Source organism: Oncorhynchus tshawytscha, linkage group LG28, assembly GCF_018296145.1.
Source record: "Oncorhynchus tshawytscha isolate Ot180627B linkage group LG28, Otsh_v2.0, whole genome shotgun sequence".
Lineage (NCBI taxonomy): Eukaryota > Metazoa > Chordata > Actinopteri > Salmoniformes > Salmonidae > Oncorhynchus > Oncorhynchus tshawytscha.
The window spans coordinates 13,889,697-13,911,120 of record NC_056456.1 but is presented as its reverse complement, the minus strand read 5'-3'; the positions used below and the strand labels follow the sequence as shown (position 1 = coordinate 13,911,120).

The window sequence follows — 21,424 nt, the reverse complement described above, 5'->3', positions numbered from 1 at the left end:
ACAATATTCCAATCAAAAACATATTCCTCCGGTAGGGGACAACATGTTATTCTTGAGTACAATTTACTTGATCGATGATATATATTAGACCTTTTTTAGATTAACAAGCATCAAAACACAGTTTACATACAAAGACACACAACAACAACAAAAAATCAATAATCTGGATTAAATATATGATTAGTGAAGGTTTTGAGATGTACTCAACATACTTGTGTTTTCAACTGAGAGGGACCTCTTCATTTTACATTGAATGTGTTAATGGAGGGCAATCCTGCAGTTCAAATAAATGTTGCTCGTTGTTTTGTAAGAGGTCACATGTACCGCAAATTCACATAGAAGGGTACCATTTCTGTACTTGCCTTAAGCATAAGAAGAGAACGAAGGCCACGACAAGAGCTCCCACAGAAATACAGTGGCCTAGGTAGTTGATGATCAGAGCAATCTTATAGTGCATTGGGTATTTCCTCTGAGGAGAGAATATCACAAGTTCTGCTTCAAAATTGCGAAAGGCAAAAAAGGATTATTACAAAATTATACAGGTAACTGCACTATAGATTCTACAAGTGTCTGAGACTCTATTGGAGGGATTTCAACACCATTCTTCCACGAGAAATTCCATAATTCTGTGTTTTGTTGATGGTGGTGGAAAACGCCTGTCTCAGGCGCCGGGTTGAGATCTGGTGACCGAGACGGCCGTGGCAGATGGTTTACATCGTTTTTTGCTCATCAAACCATTCAGTGACCACTCGTGCCCTGTGGATGGGGGCATAGCTATGGTAGCCAAAATAATGCCCAAAGTAATTGCCTGCCCAGCATTTTTATATATGACCCAAAGCATGATGGGATGTTAATTGCGTAATTAATTTAGGAACCGGTATGGAAGCACCAGCTTTCAATGTACTTAATATTCCTCATTTACTTGTGTTTCCATTATTTTGGCAGTTACCTGTACATACACGTTGACAGAGACATGCATTTGCAATGCACAATTCACCTTCAAAAGATATCAATAAAACTAAATAAGGAAATGTGGAACATTCTGATAAATTACCTACTTTAGCTGACTGGATGAGTAACAATGAACAAACATTCCAAAAAGCTAGGATTTGATTTGTTTCCAATGTTTTTGTGTGAATTTCATAAATCAGAGCTTTGTATGTTGAGCTAATATTTGAAGTAGCTGCTTTTGAAACATAAAAAGAGAGTAGCTAAATCAAATCAAATGTATTTATATAGCCAGTAGAAAGAGGAGGAAGGGAAGCGCTACTAAGGTATACAATAGTACATTTTGGTAGATAGAAGGTGCTCTTTGGTAAAAGGGGTAAATTGGTCAATAAAAAGAAAGGAGGACCAAGGCACTCTTCATATAATTAATTAAAATGCCTTTATTAGTATGGCAAGCTCAATAGAAACAAAGCTTTCAAAAAAAACGATGTGTTTGGGCTGAATGGGCTTCGTCAGGGAGTACAAGAAAAGGAATACAGTGTCCTCTTTTGAACAGCTTTTCCAATTAGCCCTAATTGGACACTTAGTAAGCAATATACTGTAGCTATGTTATCATAAAAATACAACTCCAAGCTAGAAGTATCAGAACACTTAGAAAGGTAGTTCTAACCTTAAATATGACTGGGAGAAGTGTCAAGAATAAGTAAGCAATATATTCCATAGTACACTAAAACACAGCAAAACATGAACAACAACAGTCTAAACATAGCTGAGGGCAATTGAGCAAAATGTCCACTAGATGACAGCAAATGGACCCACCACGACCCTACAGGAAGGGTGAGAAATCCATATCTTCATTTAAACCAGGGTATTTAGTGGCCTGTAGTTTGTAAATCCAAAAACTTTCCCTTTGGTTTAACTGTTTAAGACGGTCCCCTTTTCTAATAGAGGCTGGAATATGATCAATACCCATAGCTTGTAGGGAGGCAGGGTTGCCATGGTGTAGGGACTTGTATTCTTGTTTCTTAAACAAGTGGATTATTTATCTTTAGGCTCCCCTGATGGTGTATCTACAGTATATAAATAAAAGTTTATAGCTGTAACTTAATTAGACTATATATATACACTACCATTCAAAATTTTGGGGTCACTTAAAACGGTCCTTAATGTCCTTAATTTAAAAAACACTTACCTAACCTGGTTTTAACTAGAAAAGTCAGTTGAGAATTCTTATTTACAATGACAGCCTCCCAGGGAACAGTGGGTTAACTGCCTTGTTCAGAGGCAGAACGACAGATTACCTTGTCTGCTCGGGGATTCAATCCATTAACCTTTCGGTTACTGGCCCAACGCTCTAACCACTAGGCTACCTTCAGCCACATACATGAAATGAGTTGCAAAAAGAATAGGAAATATAGTCAAGGCGTTGACGAGGTTATAAATAATAATTGCGTCCTTCAAACTTTGCTTTCTTCAAAGAATCCTCCATTTGCAGCAAGTACAGCCTTGCAGATCTTTGGCATTCTAGTTGTCAATTTGTTGAGGTAATCTGAAGAGATTTCACCCCATGCTTCCTGAAGCACCTTCCACAAGTTGGATTGGCTTGATGGGCACTTCTTACGTACCATACGGTCAAGCTGCTCCCACACAGCTCAATAGAGTTGATATCCGGTGACTGTGCTGGACACTCCCTTATAGACAGAATACCAGTTGACCGCTTGCCTAAATAGTTCTTGCATAGTTTGGAGCTGTGCTTTGGGCCATTGTCCTGTTAAGCGCAGTCCACAGGGTATGGCATGGTGTTGCAAAATGGAGTGATAGCCATCCTTCTTCAAGATCCCTTTTACCATATACAAATCTCACACTTTAACACTACCAAAGCACCCCCAGACCTCCACCATGCTTGACAGATGGCATCAAGCACTCCTCCCTCCAGCATCTTCATTTTTTCTGCGTCTGACGAATGTTCATCTTTGTGATCCGAACACCTCAAACAAAGATTTGTCTGTCTATAACACTGTCTCCAATCTTCCTCTGTCCAGTGTCCGTGTTATTTTGCCCATCTTAATCTTTTCTTTTTATTGGCCAGTCTGAGATATGGCTTTTTCTTTGCAACTCTGCCTAGGCGGCCAGCATCCAGGAGTCGCCTCCTCACTGTTGACGTTGACACTGGTGTTTTCCGGGTACTATTTAATGAAGCTGCCAGTTGAGGACTTGTGAGGCGTCTGTTTCTCAAACTAGACACTCTAATGTACTTGTGCTCTTGCTCAGTTGTGCACCAGGGCCTTCCACTCCTCTTTCTATTCTGGTTAGAGCCCGTTTGCGCTGTTCTGTGAAGGGAGTAGTACACAGCGTTGTATGAGATCTTCAGTTTCTTGGCAATTTCTCGCATGGAATAGCCTTCATTACTCAGAACAAGAATAGACTGATGAGTTTCAGAAGAAAGTTCTTTGTTTCTGGCCATTTTGAGCCTGTAATCAAACCCACAAATGCTGATGCTCCAGATACTCAACTAGTCTAAAGAAGGCCAGGTTTATTGCTTCTTTAATCAGGACAACAGTTTTCAGCTGTGCTAACATAATTGCAAAATGGTTTTCTAATGATCAATTAGCCTTTTAAAATGATCAACTTGGATTAACTAACACAATGTGCAATTGGAACACAGGAGTGATGGTTGCTGATAATGGGCCTCTGTACTCCTATGTAGATATTCCATAAAAATAAAAAATCTGCCGTTTCCAGCTACAATAGTAATTTACAACATTAACAATGTCTACACTGTATTTCTGATCAATTTGATGTTATTTTAACAGACAAAAAAATAGCTTTTCTTTCAAAAACAAGGACATTTCTAAATTACCCCAAACTTTTGAATGGTAGTGTACAGTACCAGTCAAAAGTTTGGACACACCTTCAAGGGATGTTCTTTATTTGTACTATTTTCTACATTGTAGAATAATAGTGAAGACATCAAAACTGTGAAATAACACACATGGAATCATGTAGTAACCAAAAAAGTGACAACCAAATCAAAATATATTGTATATTTGAGATTCTTCAAATAGCTACCCTTTGCCTTGATGACAGCTTTACACACTCTTGGCATTCTCTCAACCAGCTTCATGAGGTTGTCACCTGGAACGCATTTCAAATAACAGGTGTGCATTCGTAAAAGTTAATTTGTGGAATTTCTTTCCTTCTTAATGCGTTTGAGCCAATCAGTTGTGTTGTGACAAGGTAGGGGTGGTATACAGAAGACAGCCCTTTTGGGTAAAAGCCCAAGTCCATTTTATGGCAAGAACAGCTCAAATAAGCAAAGAGAAACGATAGTCCATCATTACTTTAAGGCATGGTTTTAAGGTCAGTCAATGCGGAAAATGTCAAGAACTTTGAAGGTTTCTTCAAGTGCAGTCGCAACAAAACAGGCTCTCATGAGGACCGCCACAGGAAAGGAAGACCCAGAGTTACCTCTGCTGCAGAGAATAGGTTCATTAGAGTTGACGGCACCACAGAAATTGCAGCCCAAATAAATGCTTCACAGAGTTCAAGTAAGAGACACATCTCAACATCAACTGGTCAGAGGAGACTGTGTGAATCAGGCCTTCATGGTCAAATGAAGGCCTGATTCAAGAAACCACTACTTAAGGACACCAATAATAAGAAGAGACTTGCTTGGGCCAAGAAACATGAGCAATGGGCATTAGACCAGTGGAAATCTGTCCTTTGGTCTGATGAGGTCTTTTTGAGATACAGAGTAGGGGAATCGATGATCTCTGCATGTGTGGTTCCCACCATGAAGCATGAAGGAGGAGGTGTGATGGTGTCGGGGTGCTTTGCTGGTGACACTGTGTGTGATTTATTTAGAATTCAAGGCACACTTAATCAGCATGGCTACCACAGCATTCTGCAGCAATACGCCATCCCATCTGGTTTGCGATAGTGGGACAGTCATGTGTCCCACTGTGTCCCACAGGACAATGACCCAACACACTTTCAGGCTGTGTAAGGGCTATTTTACCAAGATGGAGAGTGATGGAAAGCTGCATCAGATTACCAAGCCTCCATAATCACCTGACCTCAACCCAATGATATGATTGGAGTTTGACCACAGAGTGAAGGAAAAGAGGCCAAGATGTGCTCAGCATATGTGGGAACTCCTTCAAGACTGTTGGAAAAGCATTCCAGGTGAAGCTGGTTGAGAGAATGCCAAGAGAACACCAAGAGTTTGAAAACCTTTCATCAAGGCAGAGGGTGGCAACTTTGAAGAATATATTTTGATTTGTTTAACACTTTTTTGGTATGACATGAATCCATATGTGTTACTTCATAGTTTCAATGTCTTCACTATTATTATACAATGTAGAAAATAGTAAAAAAATAAACTTTTGACTGGTACTGCATACATACATACACAGTTGACGTTTGCAAACACTTAGGTTGGAGTCATTAAAAGTTGTTTTTCAACCACTCCACAAATTTCTTGTTAACAAACTATAGTTTTGTCAAGTCGCTGAGGACATCTACTTTGTGCATGACAAGTAATTTTGACAACAATTGTTTACAGACATATATTTCACTTATAATTCACTGTATCACAATTCCAGTGGGTCTGAAGTTTACATACACTAAGTTGACTGTGCCTTTGAACAGCATGGAAAATTCCAGAAAATGATGTCATGGCTTTAGAAGCTTCTGATAGGCTAATTGACATAATTTGAGTCAATTGGAGGAGGTGTACCTGTGGATGTATTTCAACGCCTACTTTCAAACTCACTGCCTCTTTGCTTGACATTGTTGGAAAACCAAAAGAAATCAGCCTAAACCTCAGAAAAAAAATTGGAGACCTTGATCTGTATACATAAGTCCTACCAACCTTCTCCTCCAAAATAGGTTCACAACTGGAGTAGTTGCTCTTCAGAGCCCACGTTCCATTATCGATGCATTCTCTGTATGCGCTCCCTGCGAAAAGAGGAGCGAGAGGATTGTAAACTTATGGTCACATTACATATGGGATACAATGTAAGTTAAAGTACATTCAACGGAGTTAACAGAAAGACTGTGGGTGTGTGGTTAAAATCGACGGGGAATCCACGGGACGGCTTCCCCAATTATCACAACCTCTGTTGTCGTAATTGCATTGTTTGCTCTATAAGCCATTAGAAATGCTTTTATAGGGCATCGTAATAGCCAATATAAGACCGATAAGCCATAGCCTACATCGTTTCACAGACACAGTTCCAAAAGACAAGTGTCACACAGCGCCAGAATAAATTCAACCATAGACGTTTGTCAAATTATCAAATTTAAAACTGGACATACTTTTGTGTATATATAGTGTATGTGGACACCCTTCACATGAGTGGATTTGGCTATTTCAGCCACAACCCATTGCTGACAGGTGTATAAAAGCCAGCACACTGCCATGCAATCTCCATAGACAAAAATTGCCAATAGAATGGCCTTACTGAAGAGCTCAGTGACATTCAACATGGCACCGTCATAGGATGCCACCTTTTCAACAAGTCAGTTCATAATATTTCTGCTCTGCTAGAGCTGCCCCGGTCTACTGTAAGTGGTGTTATTGTGAAGTGGAAACATCTATAAGCAACAACCGCTCAGCTGCGAAGTGGTAGGCCATACAAAAATCCTGAAGCGCGTAGCATGCAAAAAGGAGGAATAATCGTCTGAGTCTGTTTTTCATGGTTCGGCCTTGGTCCCTTAGTTCCAGTCAAGGGAAATCTTAATGCTACAGCATACAACATTCTAGACGATTCCATGCTTCCAACTTTGTGGCAACAGTTTGGGGAAGGCCCTTTCCTGTTTCAGCATGACAGTGCCCCCATGCACAATGAGGTCCGTACAGAAATGCTTTGTCGAGATTGGTGTGGAAGAACTTGACAGAGCCCTGATCTCAACCCCATCGAACACCTGTGGGATGAATTGGAATGCTGACTGCGAGCCAGGCTTAATCGCCCAACATCAGTGCCCGACCTCACTAATGCTCTTGTGGCTAAATGGAAGTCCCCGCAGCAATGTTCCAATATCTAGTGGAAAGCCTGAGTGGAGGCTGTTATAGCAGCAAAGGGGGGACCAAATCCATATTAATGCCCATGATTTTGGAATTAGATGTTAGACAAGCAGGTCTCCACATACTTTTGGTCATGTAGTGTATGTCCTGTTTAAGTACACAAATAAAAATGTAACAAACACTTACATTGGACCATGCTGTGTTGGTCATTTTAACTTAAAGTTAGTTGGCAAAGTCCATATCACCATCGGTATCCTCAAGATGTAATAACTTCCTAAAATACTTTTCCGGAGCAGCAAGATTAAAATTGCCAAATGCGAAATTTGTAGGCTAACTACAGGTAGAAGCCCCCGGAAGAGTGCGCAACGCTCATTAAATTATTTTTAATCGTAGCTAAAGTTTGTATTGCTACTGATTCAGTGACATGGTGACATGGAACGAACTACAAAAATCTCTGAAACTGGAAACACTTATCTCCCTCAATAGCTTTAAGCACCAACTGTCAGAGCAGCTCACAGATTACTGCACCTGTACATAGCCCACCTATAATTTAGCCCAAACAACTACCTCTTTCCCAACTGTATTTAATTTTTATTTATTTATTTATTTTGCTCCTTTGCACCCCATTATTTTTATTTCTACTTTGCACATTCTTCCATTGCAAAACTACCATTCCAGTGTTTTACTTGCTATATTGTATTTACTTTGCCACCATGGCCTTTTTTGCCTTTACCTCCCTTCTCACCTCATTTGCTCACATTGTATATAGACTTGTTTATACTGTATTATTGACTGTATGTTTGTTTTACTCCATGTGTAACTCTGTATCGTTGTATCTGTCGAACTGCTTTGCTTTATCTTGGCCAGGTCGCAATTGTAAATGAGAACTTGTTCTCAACTTGCCTACCTGGTTAAATAAAGGTAAAATAAAATAAATAAAATGGTCAGCCTTTACTGCTTGGACTGCAAGTTTTTGTCCCCGTTTCCTGTTAAGTAGCAGTTAGCTGCTAGACATCAAGGGAATGGAGCAGGCTAACACTACCTATTGCTAGCCCACTGGTGTTTTTATCCACAGCTGGGCACAAATGCTTCAGGTGTGAGATGATTTTCACACAATCACAAGTTAGAGATAAGGTGGAACTGGAAATTGGAAGGGGAATTGTCTGCCCTAAATGCACCACCATCTGGTATCTTAGGGAAGAGCTCCTCCAGCTGTTAGCTCGGCTGAGAGAAAAAAGAAGACCTGCTTTGAAAGTACACCGACCTTGCTGTATCCCAGGCAAATCAAATCTCTGTTTTAAATGCCTCCTATAGAAAATCTGTCTAAGTCGGCAGCGTTGATCTGTCCCAATCCAACAGACAACTCTGCGGCCAATGGGAGACGGGACACCTGCAAGGCGTAGGACATCGGGGAGGCAGTCTGGCCACCCATCTATCCGAGAAGATCCGATCCGGCTATCAAACAGCTTTGCCCCGCTTGAGACGGACCTACCAACCCCAGGAATCAGCACAGATCCTGGATGTATACCAACACCTGGTGGCCACCACAGTTTAACAGGTAATTTCCCTATCGGAATCCATCCCTCTGGGCAGCTCGATGGTGAGAGATTTTGGCCTGCCTATGGTCTGTGGACCGACCGAGGTCCACTGTCACCCAGAAGAAGTGTCAATGATGTCAACTCTCTCCTGCCCACGGTTCTGGCCAACTACTCCAAGGGACTCGGGACGTTTCAGCCTTACTATTTGCCCAAAATGAGTGCCTGAAGAAACTTTGCAATGATTTTAGTGACAACTTTGATTTGCTGTGGGAGCAACCAGCACTTTTTAAAAGAGACAGATTCACCCTAACCACCGGGGTTCCAGAATTATTTCCAGCAATATTGCAAACTGTTTTAGAGACTGATAGACAGGATATGGTAGTGTTCAAGTTCTACCTGTAAAAATAAGCAACGGGGGACTTGGAAACCATATCAACTCCTATACAAATGACACTATGGTTATCGTGAGTAACCTAATTTACAGTGGGGCAAAATAGTATTTAGGCAGCCACCAATTGTGCAAGTTCTCCCACTTAAAAAGATGAGAGGCCTGTAATTTTCATCATAGGTACACATCAACTATGACAGACAAAATGAGAAAAATAATTCCAGAAAATCACATTGTAGGATTTCTTTATGCATTTATTTGCAAATTATGGTGGAAAATAAGTATTTGGTCAATAACAAAAATGTATCTCAATACTTTGTTAGATACCCTTTGTTGGCAATGACAGAGGTCAAATGTTTTCTGTAAGTCTTCACAAGGTTTTCACACACTGTTGCTGGAATTTTGGCCCATTCCTCCATGAAGATCCCCTCTAGAGCAGTGATGTTTTGGGGCTGTTGCTGGGCAACACGGACTTTCAACTCCCTCCAAAGAATTTCTATGGGGTTGAGATCTGGAGACTGGCTAGGCCACTCCAGGACCTTGAAATGCTTCTTACGAAGCCACTCCTTCTCGTTGCCCGGGCGGTGTGTTTGGGATCATTGTCATGCTGAAAGATCCAGCCATGTTTCATCTTCAATGCCCTTGCTGATGGAAGGAGGTTTTCACTCAAAATCTCACGATACATGGCCCCATTCATTCTTTCCTTTACACGGATCAGTCGTCCTGGTCCCTTTGCAGAAAAACAGCCCCAAAGCATGATGTTTCCACCCCCATGCTTCACAGTAGGTATGGTGTTCTTTGGATGCAACTCAGCATTCTTTGTCCTCCAAACACGACGAGTTGAGTTTTTACCAAAAAGTTATATTTTGGTTTCATCTGACCATATGACATTCTCCCAATCCTCTTCTGGATCATCCAAATGCTCTCTAGCAAACTTCAGACGGGCCTGGACATGTACTGGCTTAAGCAGGGGGACATGTCTGGCACTGCAGGATTTGAGTCTCTGGCAGCGTAGTGTGTTACTGATGGTAGGCTTTGTTACTTTGGTCCCAGCTCTCTGCAGGACATTCACTGTGTGACTGTTTGAGGTTGTGGACAGGTGTCTTTTATACTGATAACAAGTTCAAACAGGTGCCATTAATATAGGTAACGAGTGGAGGACAGAGGAGCCTCTTAAACAAGAAGGTACAGGTCTGTGAGAGCCAGAATTATTGCTTGTTTGTGGGTGACCAAATACTTATTTTCCACCATAATTTGCAAATAAAATCATGAAAAATCCTACAATGTGATTTTCTGGATTTTTTTTCTCATTTTGTCTGTCATAGTTGAAGTGTACCTATGATGAAAATTACAGGCATCTCTCATCTTTTTAAGTGGGAGAACTTGCACGATTGGTGGCTGACTAAATACTTTTTTGCCCCACCGTATGTTCTTTTAACTCCACCTTCTAGTGAGCTCATATGAACGTTCATCTCCATCCATTCTGATAGATTGAAGACTGTCAGAAAATGCGGTTGTTATGTTAATAATTTTGTTATTTCATTGGTTACATCTAGGCAGAGTGGCCTACACTCATTGAATATAGCACTTTTAAATGATAGGTTTTATGAGGGATTGCTCTTTCTCGTGAATGTAAAACCTTTCTCGAAATGATTGCATGTTTCTCACTGAAACATGGCTGCCTTCCGACTATAGTACCGCTCTTTATTGAAGCCTCACCCTGGACTATACCGTTTCATACTCTATCAGAAAATGGGAAAAGGGTGGGGGGACAGCCTGTATTTTTCCTAATGCTCTCAACTATAAGGACATTATTTAATTTGGCAACTTTGGGTCTTTTAAGCATCATGGTATACTGTTTAAATGTCAGCCACCAGTGCTGGCCATAGCCATGTATAGGCCTCCAAAGCACTGCCCCACTTTCTATACTGATTTATCTGAACTATTGTCTTTGAAAACTATGATAAAAACATCGTGTTGGGCGATTTTAATATTCCTGTTGACAAAGAGACGGACTCCAAGGCAATTTAATTTCTGAATATTTTGAGCTCTATGGATTTTATCCAACATGTTACTGGGCCCAAAAGCACTTTCTATTGAAATATCCACTATTGTTGATGTTGCTTTAGTTGATCACCACTGTGTAATTCTCACTACCTTGTTGCCCATGGCAGAGGGTAATACTGAACGCATTATTAAGAAACACTATCTTACCTCTGTTGCTACATATTTTATTGAGTGTATGAACAATGCCCCATCACTTAGTCTGCATTCCTCTTGTAATGATTTAGTTGATAACTTTAATAGCAAATGGAGGGCAAATATTGATGCTATTGCTCCAGCAAAGTTTTTTTTTAAAGGCCAAATCCAAACAGGGATCCCCTTGGATGAGTGAGGAAACTAATAAATTAAACGGAAATTGCAGAAAGGCAGAGAGGAAGTGGAGAAAGTCAAAGTTGCAGCTCCATTTGGGATATTCTGAGAGAGCATCTTGCCATATATAACAAGGCAATTTGAAATGCCATATATGGTCATTTTTCTCACTTGATTACTAATAATCAGAAGAATTAGAGAGTGCTCTTCTCGACCATTTATGGCCCCACATCTGAATGTGATGAGTTTGCGGCATATTTCAGAGATAAGGTAACAAACATTATGCTGGGTATCAGTCAAGCAAGACCTGATGAGAAGTTTGATATGTGCCCTACTCTTTTTGGTTGACTCCGATGTGCTCAGGAAAGTGATATCAAGAAAGCCTTTGGTTAACTGCAAAACATACAGAATGCTTCAGCATGTGTACTGACCAAGACCAGACGGACAGCGCACATTGCACTGGTTTTAAGGTCTCTGCTCTGGCTGCCTGTGAGTTTTAGAATTTAGTTTAAGATTATTCTATTGGTTTTTAAATCAATCCACATTGTGCACCCCAATACATGTCAGACATGCTTTTAATTTATGCCAGAGAACCTGAGGGGGGTCAACACAGTGGACGTTTTCAAAATGAATCTTAAAAACACAACTTTTTCCTTAGGGTGCTTTTTTGTCATTTTTTTTATTTAAAAAAAATAATTTAGCTTTTTATCCTCTTGTTGCATAGTAAATATTACATTTTTTGTTTTCATTGTTTTTATTAATTTTTTCTTGTGAAGCACACTTGCATTCCATGTCTGAAATGTGCTGTGTAAATAAGGCTTGATTTGATTTGATGTTAACCTGTGGTAACCCCAAGATGTTCATTAAAACAACGCACACTAACTATTGATTCAGGACCACGGAGAGTTACCGGAGAGCGTAGCCTCCCACCTCTGCTATTTGTCAGCACCACCAGCTGGACAGTGCCTCTCTGCGAAGGTAGGTTTGAATGCTTTTCAGAATGGAAAATGGCCTTTCAGCTGATGCACTTGTAACATGGATGGTGAGCACCTGTTTCAGGCGCTTGCATACCTCAGGTAAAGTGGTGGTCAAGTAATATTTCACTAATAATTGCAGCTGCTCACCGGGTGGTTTGTGGAAGGAGGTATCAGCATAGATTACCTGCAGCTAATTTTTCAACCTCCGGTGGTCAAGGAAAGGGTTAGTTTGGATCAGCTGTGTGAAATCTCTGTCAGGAAACCCCTCTTGCTGTGAGTACTCGGGAATTTACCCATGATCAAGAACACAAAAGAAGTCGAGGCTCGTCATATCAGCAAACCACTAGGTCATGTGTAGTATGATTCCATCAAGTATTTCCTAGTACAGTCATCAGTATCTGTTCAGGAGGCCTGGGTCATTGTCCGCGTTGTCCCTGCTCAGTCATACCATTTGTCATACTGTACATCCCTTGAAACTTCACATCACTTCTGATGGCTTTTGATGGATTCAGTGTACTATCAACCCGTACACATGAATGCCTTACATCAAGAGATTTGGTCTGTAGGGTCTGAAACAGTGGTTCTGTGAGTCCAATTTTTTAAAAATACATGTTTCAGAGCACTGCTCTGGGCAATTTTAATCTTTATCCCAGAAGGGCTCAGTTACTGTATGATCCGATCAAAAACTATGTTCAATGATCTCTGGCCTTCGTTCACAGCATGCACTGCTCTAATCCTGGTTCCCAAATGGTATTGTCAACCTCAGTAATCATGGATGTCTTTTTGCATGACCGGGTAAAAATGTTATGAAAACTGTCAATAGATGTAAAAAACAAACATTTAGTCTTGAATACTGGTTGTCCCCAGTGCTTAAACCAGGTTTAGTTTGTGAGCATAACAATGAATGAATAGGGCATATTGTCAGTGGGTTTTCACGAGCAACTGAACCCCACCTTGCTGCCCACTATACATTTGTATTTTTTATTGAAATAGGCAAGTCGGTTAAGAAAAAATTATTATTTACAATGACGGCCTACCCCGGCCAAACCCTATCCCGGAAAAAATTGTCCGCTGCCTTATGACAATCACGGCCGGTTGTGATACAGCCTGGAATCGAACCAAATCAAATCGTATTAGTCACATGCACCGAATACAACAGGTGTAGACCTTAGTGAAATGCTTACTTATGAGCCCCTAACCAACAGTGCACTTTCAAAAAAATATGGATAAGAATAAGAGAAAAGTAACAAGTAATTTGAAGAGCAGCAGTAAAATACCAATAGCGAGACTATATACTGTATAGGGGGTTACCGATACAGAATCAATGTGCGTTGGCACCGGTTAGGTGAGGTACTATGTACATGTAGGTAGAATTATTAAAGTGACTATGCATAGATGACAACAGAGTAGCAGTGGTGTAAAGGGGAGGGGGGAGCAATGCAAGTAGTCTGGGCAGCCATTTGACTACACGTTCAGGAGTATTATGGCTTGGGGATTGAAGCGGTTTAGAAGCCTCTTGGACCTAGACTTGGCGCGCTGTTACCGCTTGCCGTGCGGTAGCAGAGAGCACAGTCTAGGACTAGGGGTGGCTGGAGTCTGACAATTTTATTGCAGGAAGCTTGGCCCCAGTGATGTACTGGGCCGTTCGCACTACCCTCTAATGCCTTGAGGTCGGAGGCCAAGCAGTTGTCATACCAGGCAGTGATGTAACCAGTCAGGATGCTCTTGATGGTGCAGCTGTTGAACCTTTTGAGTATCTGAGGACCCATGCCATATCTTTTCAATCTACTGAGGGGGAGTAGGTTTTGTCGTGCCCTCTTCACAAATGTCTTGGTGTGCTTGGACCATTTTAGTTTGTTGGTGATGTGGAACCCAAGGAACATGAAGCTCTCAACCTGCTCCACTGCCACCCCGTCGATGAGAATGGGGGCGTGCTCAGTCCTTTTTCCCCCCTGTAGTCCACAATCATCTCCTTTGTCTTGATCACGTTCAGGGAGAGGTTGGTCTCGACCTACTCACTATAGGCCGTCTCGTCGTTGTCGGTGATCAGGACTACCACTGTTGTGTCAATGTCAAATTTAATGATGGTGTTGGAGTCGTGTCTGGCCGTGCAGTCATAAGTGCACAGGGACTACAGGAGGGGACTGAGCACGCACCCCTGGGGGGCCCCTGTGTTGAGGATCACCATGGAGGATGTGTTGTTATCTACCCTTACCACCTGGGGGTGGCCCGTCAGGAAGTCCAGGATCCAGTTGCAGAGGGAGGTGTTTAGTCCCAGGGTCCTTAGCTTATTGACGAGCTTTGAGGGCACTACGGTGTTGAACTCTGAGCTGTAGGCAATGAATAGTATTCTCACATAGGTGTTCCTTTTGTCCAGGTGGGAAAGGGCAGTGTGGAGTGTTGGGGTGGCATACAAATTGGAGTGGGTCTAGGGTTTCTGGAATGATTGTGTTGATGTGAGCCATGACCAGCCATTCAAAGCACTTCATGGCTACAGATGTGAGTGCAACTGGTCAGTAGTCATTTAAGCAGGTTACCTTAGTGTTCCTGGGCACAGGGACTATGGGGGTCTGCTTAAAACATGTTGTTATTACAGACTCGGACAGGGAGAGGTTGAAAATGTCAGTGAAGACACTTGCCAGATGGTCAGCGCATGCTCACAGTACACGTCCTGGTAATCCGTGAATGTTGACCTGTTTGAAAAGGTCTTCACATCGGCTGCAGAGAGCGACAGTCTTCTGGAACAGCTGGTGCTCTCATGCATGTTTCAGTGTTATTTGCCTCGAAGCGAGCATAGAAGTAGTTTAGCTCGTCTGGTAGGCTCGTGTCACTAGGCAGCTCTCGGCTGGGCTTCCCTTTGTAGTCTGTAATGGTTTGCAAGCCCTACCACATCCGACGAGCGTCAGAGCCGGTGTAGTACGATTCGATCTTAATCCTGTATTGACGCTTTGACTGTTTGATGGTTCATCGGAGGGCATATCGGGATTTCTTATAAGCTTCCGGGTTAGAGTCCCACACCTTGAAATTGGCAGCTCTAGCCTTTAGCTCAGTAAGAATGCTGCCTGTAATCCATGGTTTCTGGTTGGGGTATGTACGTACGGTCACTGTGGGGACAACATCATCGATGCACTTATTGATGAAGCCAGTGACTGATGTAGTGTTCTCTTCAATGCCATCGGAGGAATCCCGGAACATTTTCCAGTCTGTGCTAGCAAAATAGTCCTGTAGCTTAGCATCTGCTTCATCTGACCACTTTTTTTTATTGAACCAGTTTCTGTAGCGATGACTTCTGACACTGAGATGCAGAGCCTTAGAACGCTGCACCACTCAGGAGCCTATGCGGCTTGCCGCGTCGTAAGTCTGACAGATGAGTTTGTTGGCAAATACAACCCTACAGCCAGTTTGTACCACAACATCAGTGATCGCCTCTGCGTTGCTCTCTGCACTCGCAAACAAAAAGAAACAGGAATTTCTTGCATATAACACTCTTATCGTTGACATAGCATCCTATGATTGTTTATTGACATTTGCAGGATATGTGGCGTCATCCACCTGGACTGCTATGAAGGGTGCTGAACTAATCTCACTGTCTTTTTTTGTAAAACATGTGTATTGTAAAACCATGCAAAATATACACATACAAACGAAAGCATATAAACACACACAAACATCATCACCCTCCCCAGGCCCACCTGCTCACACCCCCATCTCCAGCACCCTCATCACTGTCCATCAAATTGCTCAAACTGTACCATTTTGTTTCTCTCAGTCGCCCATGCACTTTCAACATTTAGATAAAGCGTTTGCCCTTTCCATTGCGTTAACGATAAAGGATTGGTTGATTTCCAGTTAAGTATGCGTTTTTCAAATCGCCCCGTAGCACTCACATCTGTAGCCATGAAATGCGTTGAAAGGCTAGTCATGGCTCACATTAACAGCATCATCCCAGACACCCTGGTCCCACTCCAATTTGCATACCACCTCAACAGATCACACAATCTCTATTGCGCTCCACACTGCCCTCTCTCACCTGGATAAGAGAAACACCTATGTGAGTATTTTGTTCATTGACTACAGTTCAGCTTTCAACACCATATTGCCCTCATCACTAAACTCAGGACCCTGGGACTGAACACCTCCCTCTGCAACTAGAACCAAGACTTCCTGATGGGCCGCCCCTAGGTGGTGAAAGTAGACAACAAATCCGCCACGTTGACCCTCAACACAGGGACCCCTCAGAGGTGTGTGTTTTAGTCCCCTCCTGTACTGCCTGTTCACCCACAACTGTGTGGCCGTGCACAACTTCAACACCATCATTAAGTTTGTTGACGACAGTGGTACAGTTCACTCTTACAAAAAAGGGTTATTTGCGGAGGAATAGGGTTTCACCATGAACCGTTTTGATCAGAATAAACATTTTTGGAAGAAAGGGTTCTTTGATGATTCATTGCAAGGCAAAAAAGGCATCTACATAGGACCATAGATAATATTTCCCAGCATGTTCCATTGCAGGGAGATTTTCAGAATATTTTTTTTCCTGTGATATCTGTATTTTTGCATGTACATTGATTAGTTGATTAAAAACTAATCCAATCTGTTTGTAATTGGATTTACTGCCCCCGTTACTGAGATGGTTGTTCCAGTTTAGATGACCGAGGTAGTCTCAGTATACTCTGGCTGGATTCCAACAGGAATTACACATCACTTTGCAAGCCAGAATAATGTGACTTGCAGGCCTGATGTGGCCTATAAACTAGGAGACTCCTAACACCACTGTGTTAGGGTATATAGTAACTAGGCCCTCAAAGAAAGGCCTTATGATATATGTAATGAATTGTCATAAATAATTACATTTTAAAGGTTAGTAAGGTTAAAAAGGTGGGTTCTACCTGTTCATATAGGGTTCTAGGAAGAACTCTCCAAAGAATAATGGGTTCTCAGTAGAACCTTTCATAGACGATTCAAGGAAGAACCTTAAGATAACATATGGAATTGTTTTCAGATGGTCATACTATGGATCATTTAGCTGTTTGATTTTGAATTTTAGGACCCCTTTAGGTATATAAAAAAATATTGATTTGGTTATTTACTACTAAAGTCCACAGAAACACAATCAATAAAACATTCATAAATGGCAAAAGGACAGTTAAAAACTAAATAATAAGAAACAAGGTTTTGAAGTTGATGTCCTATATCTAGGAGATATAAAAAAAACTCAGGGAAAATATATACTGTATATACAGTGGGGAGAACAAGTATTTGATACACTGCCGATTTTGCAGGTTTTCCTACTTACAAAGCATGTAGGGTCTGTCATTTTTATCATAGGTACACTTCAACTGTGAGAGGGAATCTAAAACAAAAATCCAGAAAATCTCATTGTATGATTTTAAGTAATGAATTTGCATTTTATTGCATGACATAAGTATTTGATACATCAGAAAAGCAGAACTTAATATTTGGTACAGAAACCTTTGTCTGCAATTACAGAGATCATACGTTTCCTGTAGTTCTTGACCAGGTTTGCACACACTGCAGCAGGGATTTTGGCCCACTCCTCCATACAGACCTTCTCCAGATCCTTCAGGTTTCGGGGCTGTCGCTGGGCAATACGGACTTTCAGCTCCCTCCAAAGATTTTCTATTGGGTTCAGGTCTGGAGACTGGCTAGGCCACTCCAGGACCTTGAGATGCTTCTTACGGAGCCACTCCTTAGTTGTCCTGGCTGTGTGTTTTGGGTCGTTGTCATGCTGGAAGACCCAGCCACAACCCATCTTCAATGCTCTTACTGAGGGAATGAGGTTGTTGGCCAAGATCTCGCGATACATGCCCCCATCCATCCTCCCATCAATACGGTGCAGTCGTCCTGTCCCCTTTGCAGAAAAGCATCCCCAAGGAATGATGTTTCCACCTCCATGCTTCACGGTTGGGAAGCTCTATTTTTGTCTCATCAGACCACATGACCTTCTCCCATTCCTCCTCTGGATCATCCAGATGGTCATTGGCAAACTTCAGATGGGCCTGGACATGCGCTGGCTTGAGCAGGGGGAACTTGCGTGCGCTGCAGGATTTTAATCCATGACGGCGTAGTGTGTTACTAATGGTTTTCTTTGAGACTGTGGTCCCAGCTCTCTTCAGGTCATTGACCAGGTCAATGACCAGGCTGATCCCTCACCTTCCTCATGATCATTGATGCCCCACGAGGTGAGATCTTGCATGGAGCCCCAGACCGAGGATGATTGAACGTCATCTTGAACTTCTTCCATTTTCTATTAATTGCGGCAACAGTTGTTGCCTTCTCACCAAGCTGCTTGCCTATTGTCCTGTAGCCTATCCCAGCCTTGAACAGGTCTACAATTGTATCCCTGATGTCCTTACACAGCTCTCTGGTCTTGGCCATTGTGGAGAGGTTGGAGTCTGAGTGTGTGGACAGGTGTCTTTTATACAAGTAACGAATTCAAACATGTGTAATTAATACAGGTAATGAGTGGAGAACAGGAGGGCTTCTTAAAGAAAAACTAACAGGTCTGTGAGAGCCGGAATTCTTACTGGTTGGTAGGTGATCAAATACTTATGTCATGCAATAAAATGCTAATTAATTACTTAAAAATCATACAATGTAATTTTCTGGATTTTTGTTTTAGATTCTGTCTCTCACAGTTGAAGTGTACCTATGATAAAAATTACAGTTTTTCACTATATATTTTACCTCTTGGGGATGTTATTCGAAAACATAATGTTAACTTTCACTGCTATGCGGATGACACACAGCTGTACATTTCAATGAAACATGGTGAAGCCCCAAAATTGCCCTTGCTAGAAGCATGTGTTTCAGACATAAGGAAGTAGATGGCTGCAAACTTTCTATTTTTAAACTCGGACAAAACAGAGATGCTTGTTCTAGGTCCCAAGAAACAAAGATCTTCTGTTGAATCTGACAATTAATCTTAATGGTTGTACAGTCGTCTCAAATAAAACTGTGAAGGGCCTCGGCATTACTCTGGACCCTGATCTCTCTTTTGAAGAACATATCAAGACCATTTCAAGGACAGCTTTTTTCCATCTACGTAACATTGCAAAAATCAGAACCTTTCTGTCCAAAAATGATGCAGAAAAATTAATCCATGCTTTTGTCACTTCTAGGTTAGACTACTGCAATGCTCTACTTTCCGGCTACCCGGATAAAGCACTAAATAAACTTCAGTTGGTGCTAAATACGGCTGCTAGAATCCTGACTAGAACCAAAAAATTTGATCATATTACTCCAGTGCTAGCCTCTCTACACTGGCTTCCTGTCAAAGCAAGGGCTGATTTCAAGGTTTTACTGCTAACCTACAAAGCATTACATGGGCTTGCTCCTACCTATCTCTCTGATTTGGTCCTGCCGTACATACCTACACGTACGCTACGGTCACAAGACGCAGGCCTCCTAATTGTCCCTAGAATTTCTAAGCAAACAGCTGGAGGCAGGGCTTTCTCCTATAGAGCTCCATTTTTATGGAACGGTCTGCCTACCCATGTCAGAGACGCAAACTTGGTCTCAACCTTTAAGTCTTTACTGAAGACTCATCTCTTCAGTGGGTCATATGATTGAGTGTAGTCTGGCCCAGGAGTGGGAAGGTGAACGGAAAGGCTCTGGAGCAACGAACCGCCCTTGCTGTCTCTGCATGGCCGGTTCCCCTCTTTCCACTGGGATTCTCTGCCTCTAACCCTATTACAGGGGCTGAGTCATTGGCTTACTGGGGCTCTCTCATGCCGTCCCTGGAAGGGGTGCATCACCTGAGTGGGTTGATTCACTGATGTGGTCATCCTGTCTGGGTTGGCGCCCCTCCTTGGGTTGTGCCATGGCGGAGATCTTTGTGGGCTATACTCGGCCCTGTCTCAGGATGGTAAGTTGGTGGTTGAAGATATCCCTCTAGTGGTGTGGGGGCTGTGCTTTGGCAAAGTGGGTGGGGTTATATCCTTCCTGTTTGGCCCTGTCCGGGGGTGTCCTCGGATGGGTCCACAGTGTCTCCTGACCCCTCCTGTCTCAGCCTCCAGTATTTATGCTGCAGTAGTTTATGTGTCGGGGGCTAGGGTCAGTTTGTTATATCTGGAGTACTTCTCCTGTCCTATTCGGTGTCCTGTGTGAATCTAAGTGTGCGTTCTCTAATTCTCTCCTTCTCTCTCTCGGAGGACCTGAGCCCTAGGACCATGCCCCAGGATTACCTGACATGATGACTCCTTGCTGTCCCCAGTCCACCTGGCCGTGCTGCTGCTCCAGTTTCAACTGTTCTGCCTTCTTATTATTCGAACATGCTGATCATTTATGAACATTTGAACATCTTGGCCATGTTCTGTTATAATCTCCACCCGGCACAGCCAGAAGAGGACTGGCCACCCCACATATGCTCTCTCTAATTCTCTCTTTTTTTTCTCTCTCGGAGGACCTGAGCCCTAGGACCATGCCCCAGGACTACCTGACATGATGACTCCTTGCTGTCCCCAGTCCATCTGACCGTGCTGCTGCTCCAGTTTCAACTGTTCTGCCTTATTATTATACGACCATGCTGGTCATTTATGAACATTTGAACATCTTGGCCATGTTCTGTTATAATCTCCACCCGGCACAGCCAGAAGAGGACTGGCCACCCCACATAGCCTGGTTCCTCTCTAGGTTTCTTCCTAGGTTTTGGCCTTTCTAGGGAGTTTTTCCTAGCCACCGTGCTTCTACACCTGCATTGCTTGCTGTTTGGGGTTTTAGGCTGGGTTTCTGTACAGCACTTTGAGATATCAGCTGATGTACGAAGGGCTATATAAATAAATTGGATTTGATTTGACAGACCGCTACATGCTTTGTAAGTAGAAACACTGCCAATTTTGCAGGTTATCAAATACTTGTTCTCCCCACTGTATATATAATATTTTTACACATCTAACCCATTTTCTTCGGGAGACACAAAACTACCTTCATACTTTTATTTGTTTTTTAAACCGGTACTGGTTACCTTCAGATGAGTCCCGTGACACTTGAGGGGTGTTGTAGAGAGAAACGGAGAACACCGTCATGTCTGTGAAAATCTCCCCTTTCCAACATTAGTTTCTGGCCCAAATGGTTTGGACGCTATCAAACAAAAGTTGGCACACCGACGGTACCGACTTCAGATGAGTCTTTTGACAGTTGTGGGGGACGG

The 21,424-nt window shown here is 42.4% G+C and overlaps 1 protein-coding gene across 1 annotated transcript in view; it reads right to left on the bottom strand.

Moving 5' to 3' along the window:
* The window catches only part of LOC112226780 (corticotropin-releasing factor receptor 2-like), an 89,632-nt gene that overhangs the window by 17,493 nt on the left and 50,715 nt on the right, over nt 1–21,424 (bottom strand). Inside the window, exons 3-4 of the mRNA XM_024391328.2 lie at nt 5,822–5,907; nt 363–469 (exon numbers count right to left, since the gene is read on the bottom strand). Coding sequence (XP_024247096.1) covers nt 363–469; nt 5,822–5,907 — 193 coding nt within the window. The remainder of the gene's footprint in view (nt 1–362; nt 470–5,821; nt 5,908–21,424) is intronic.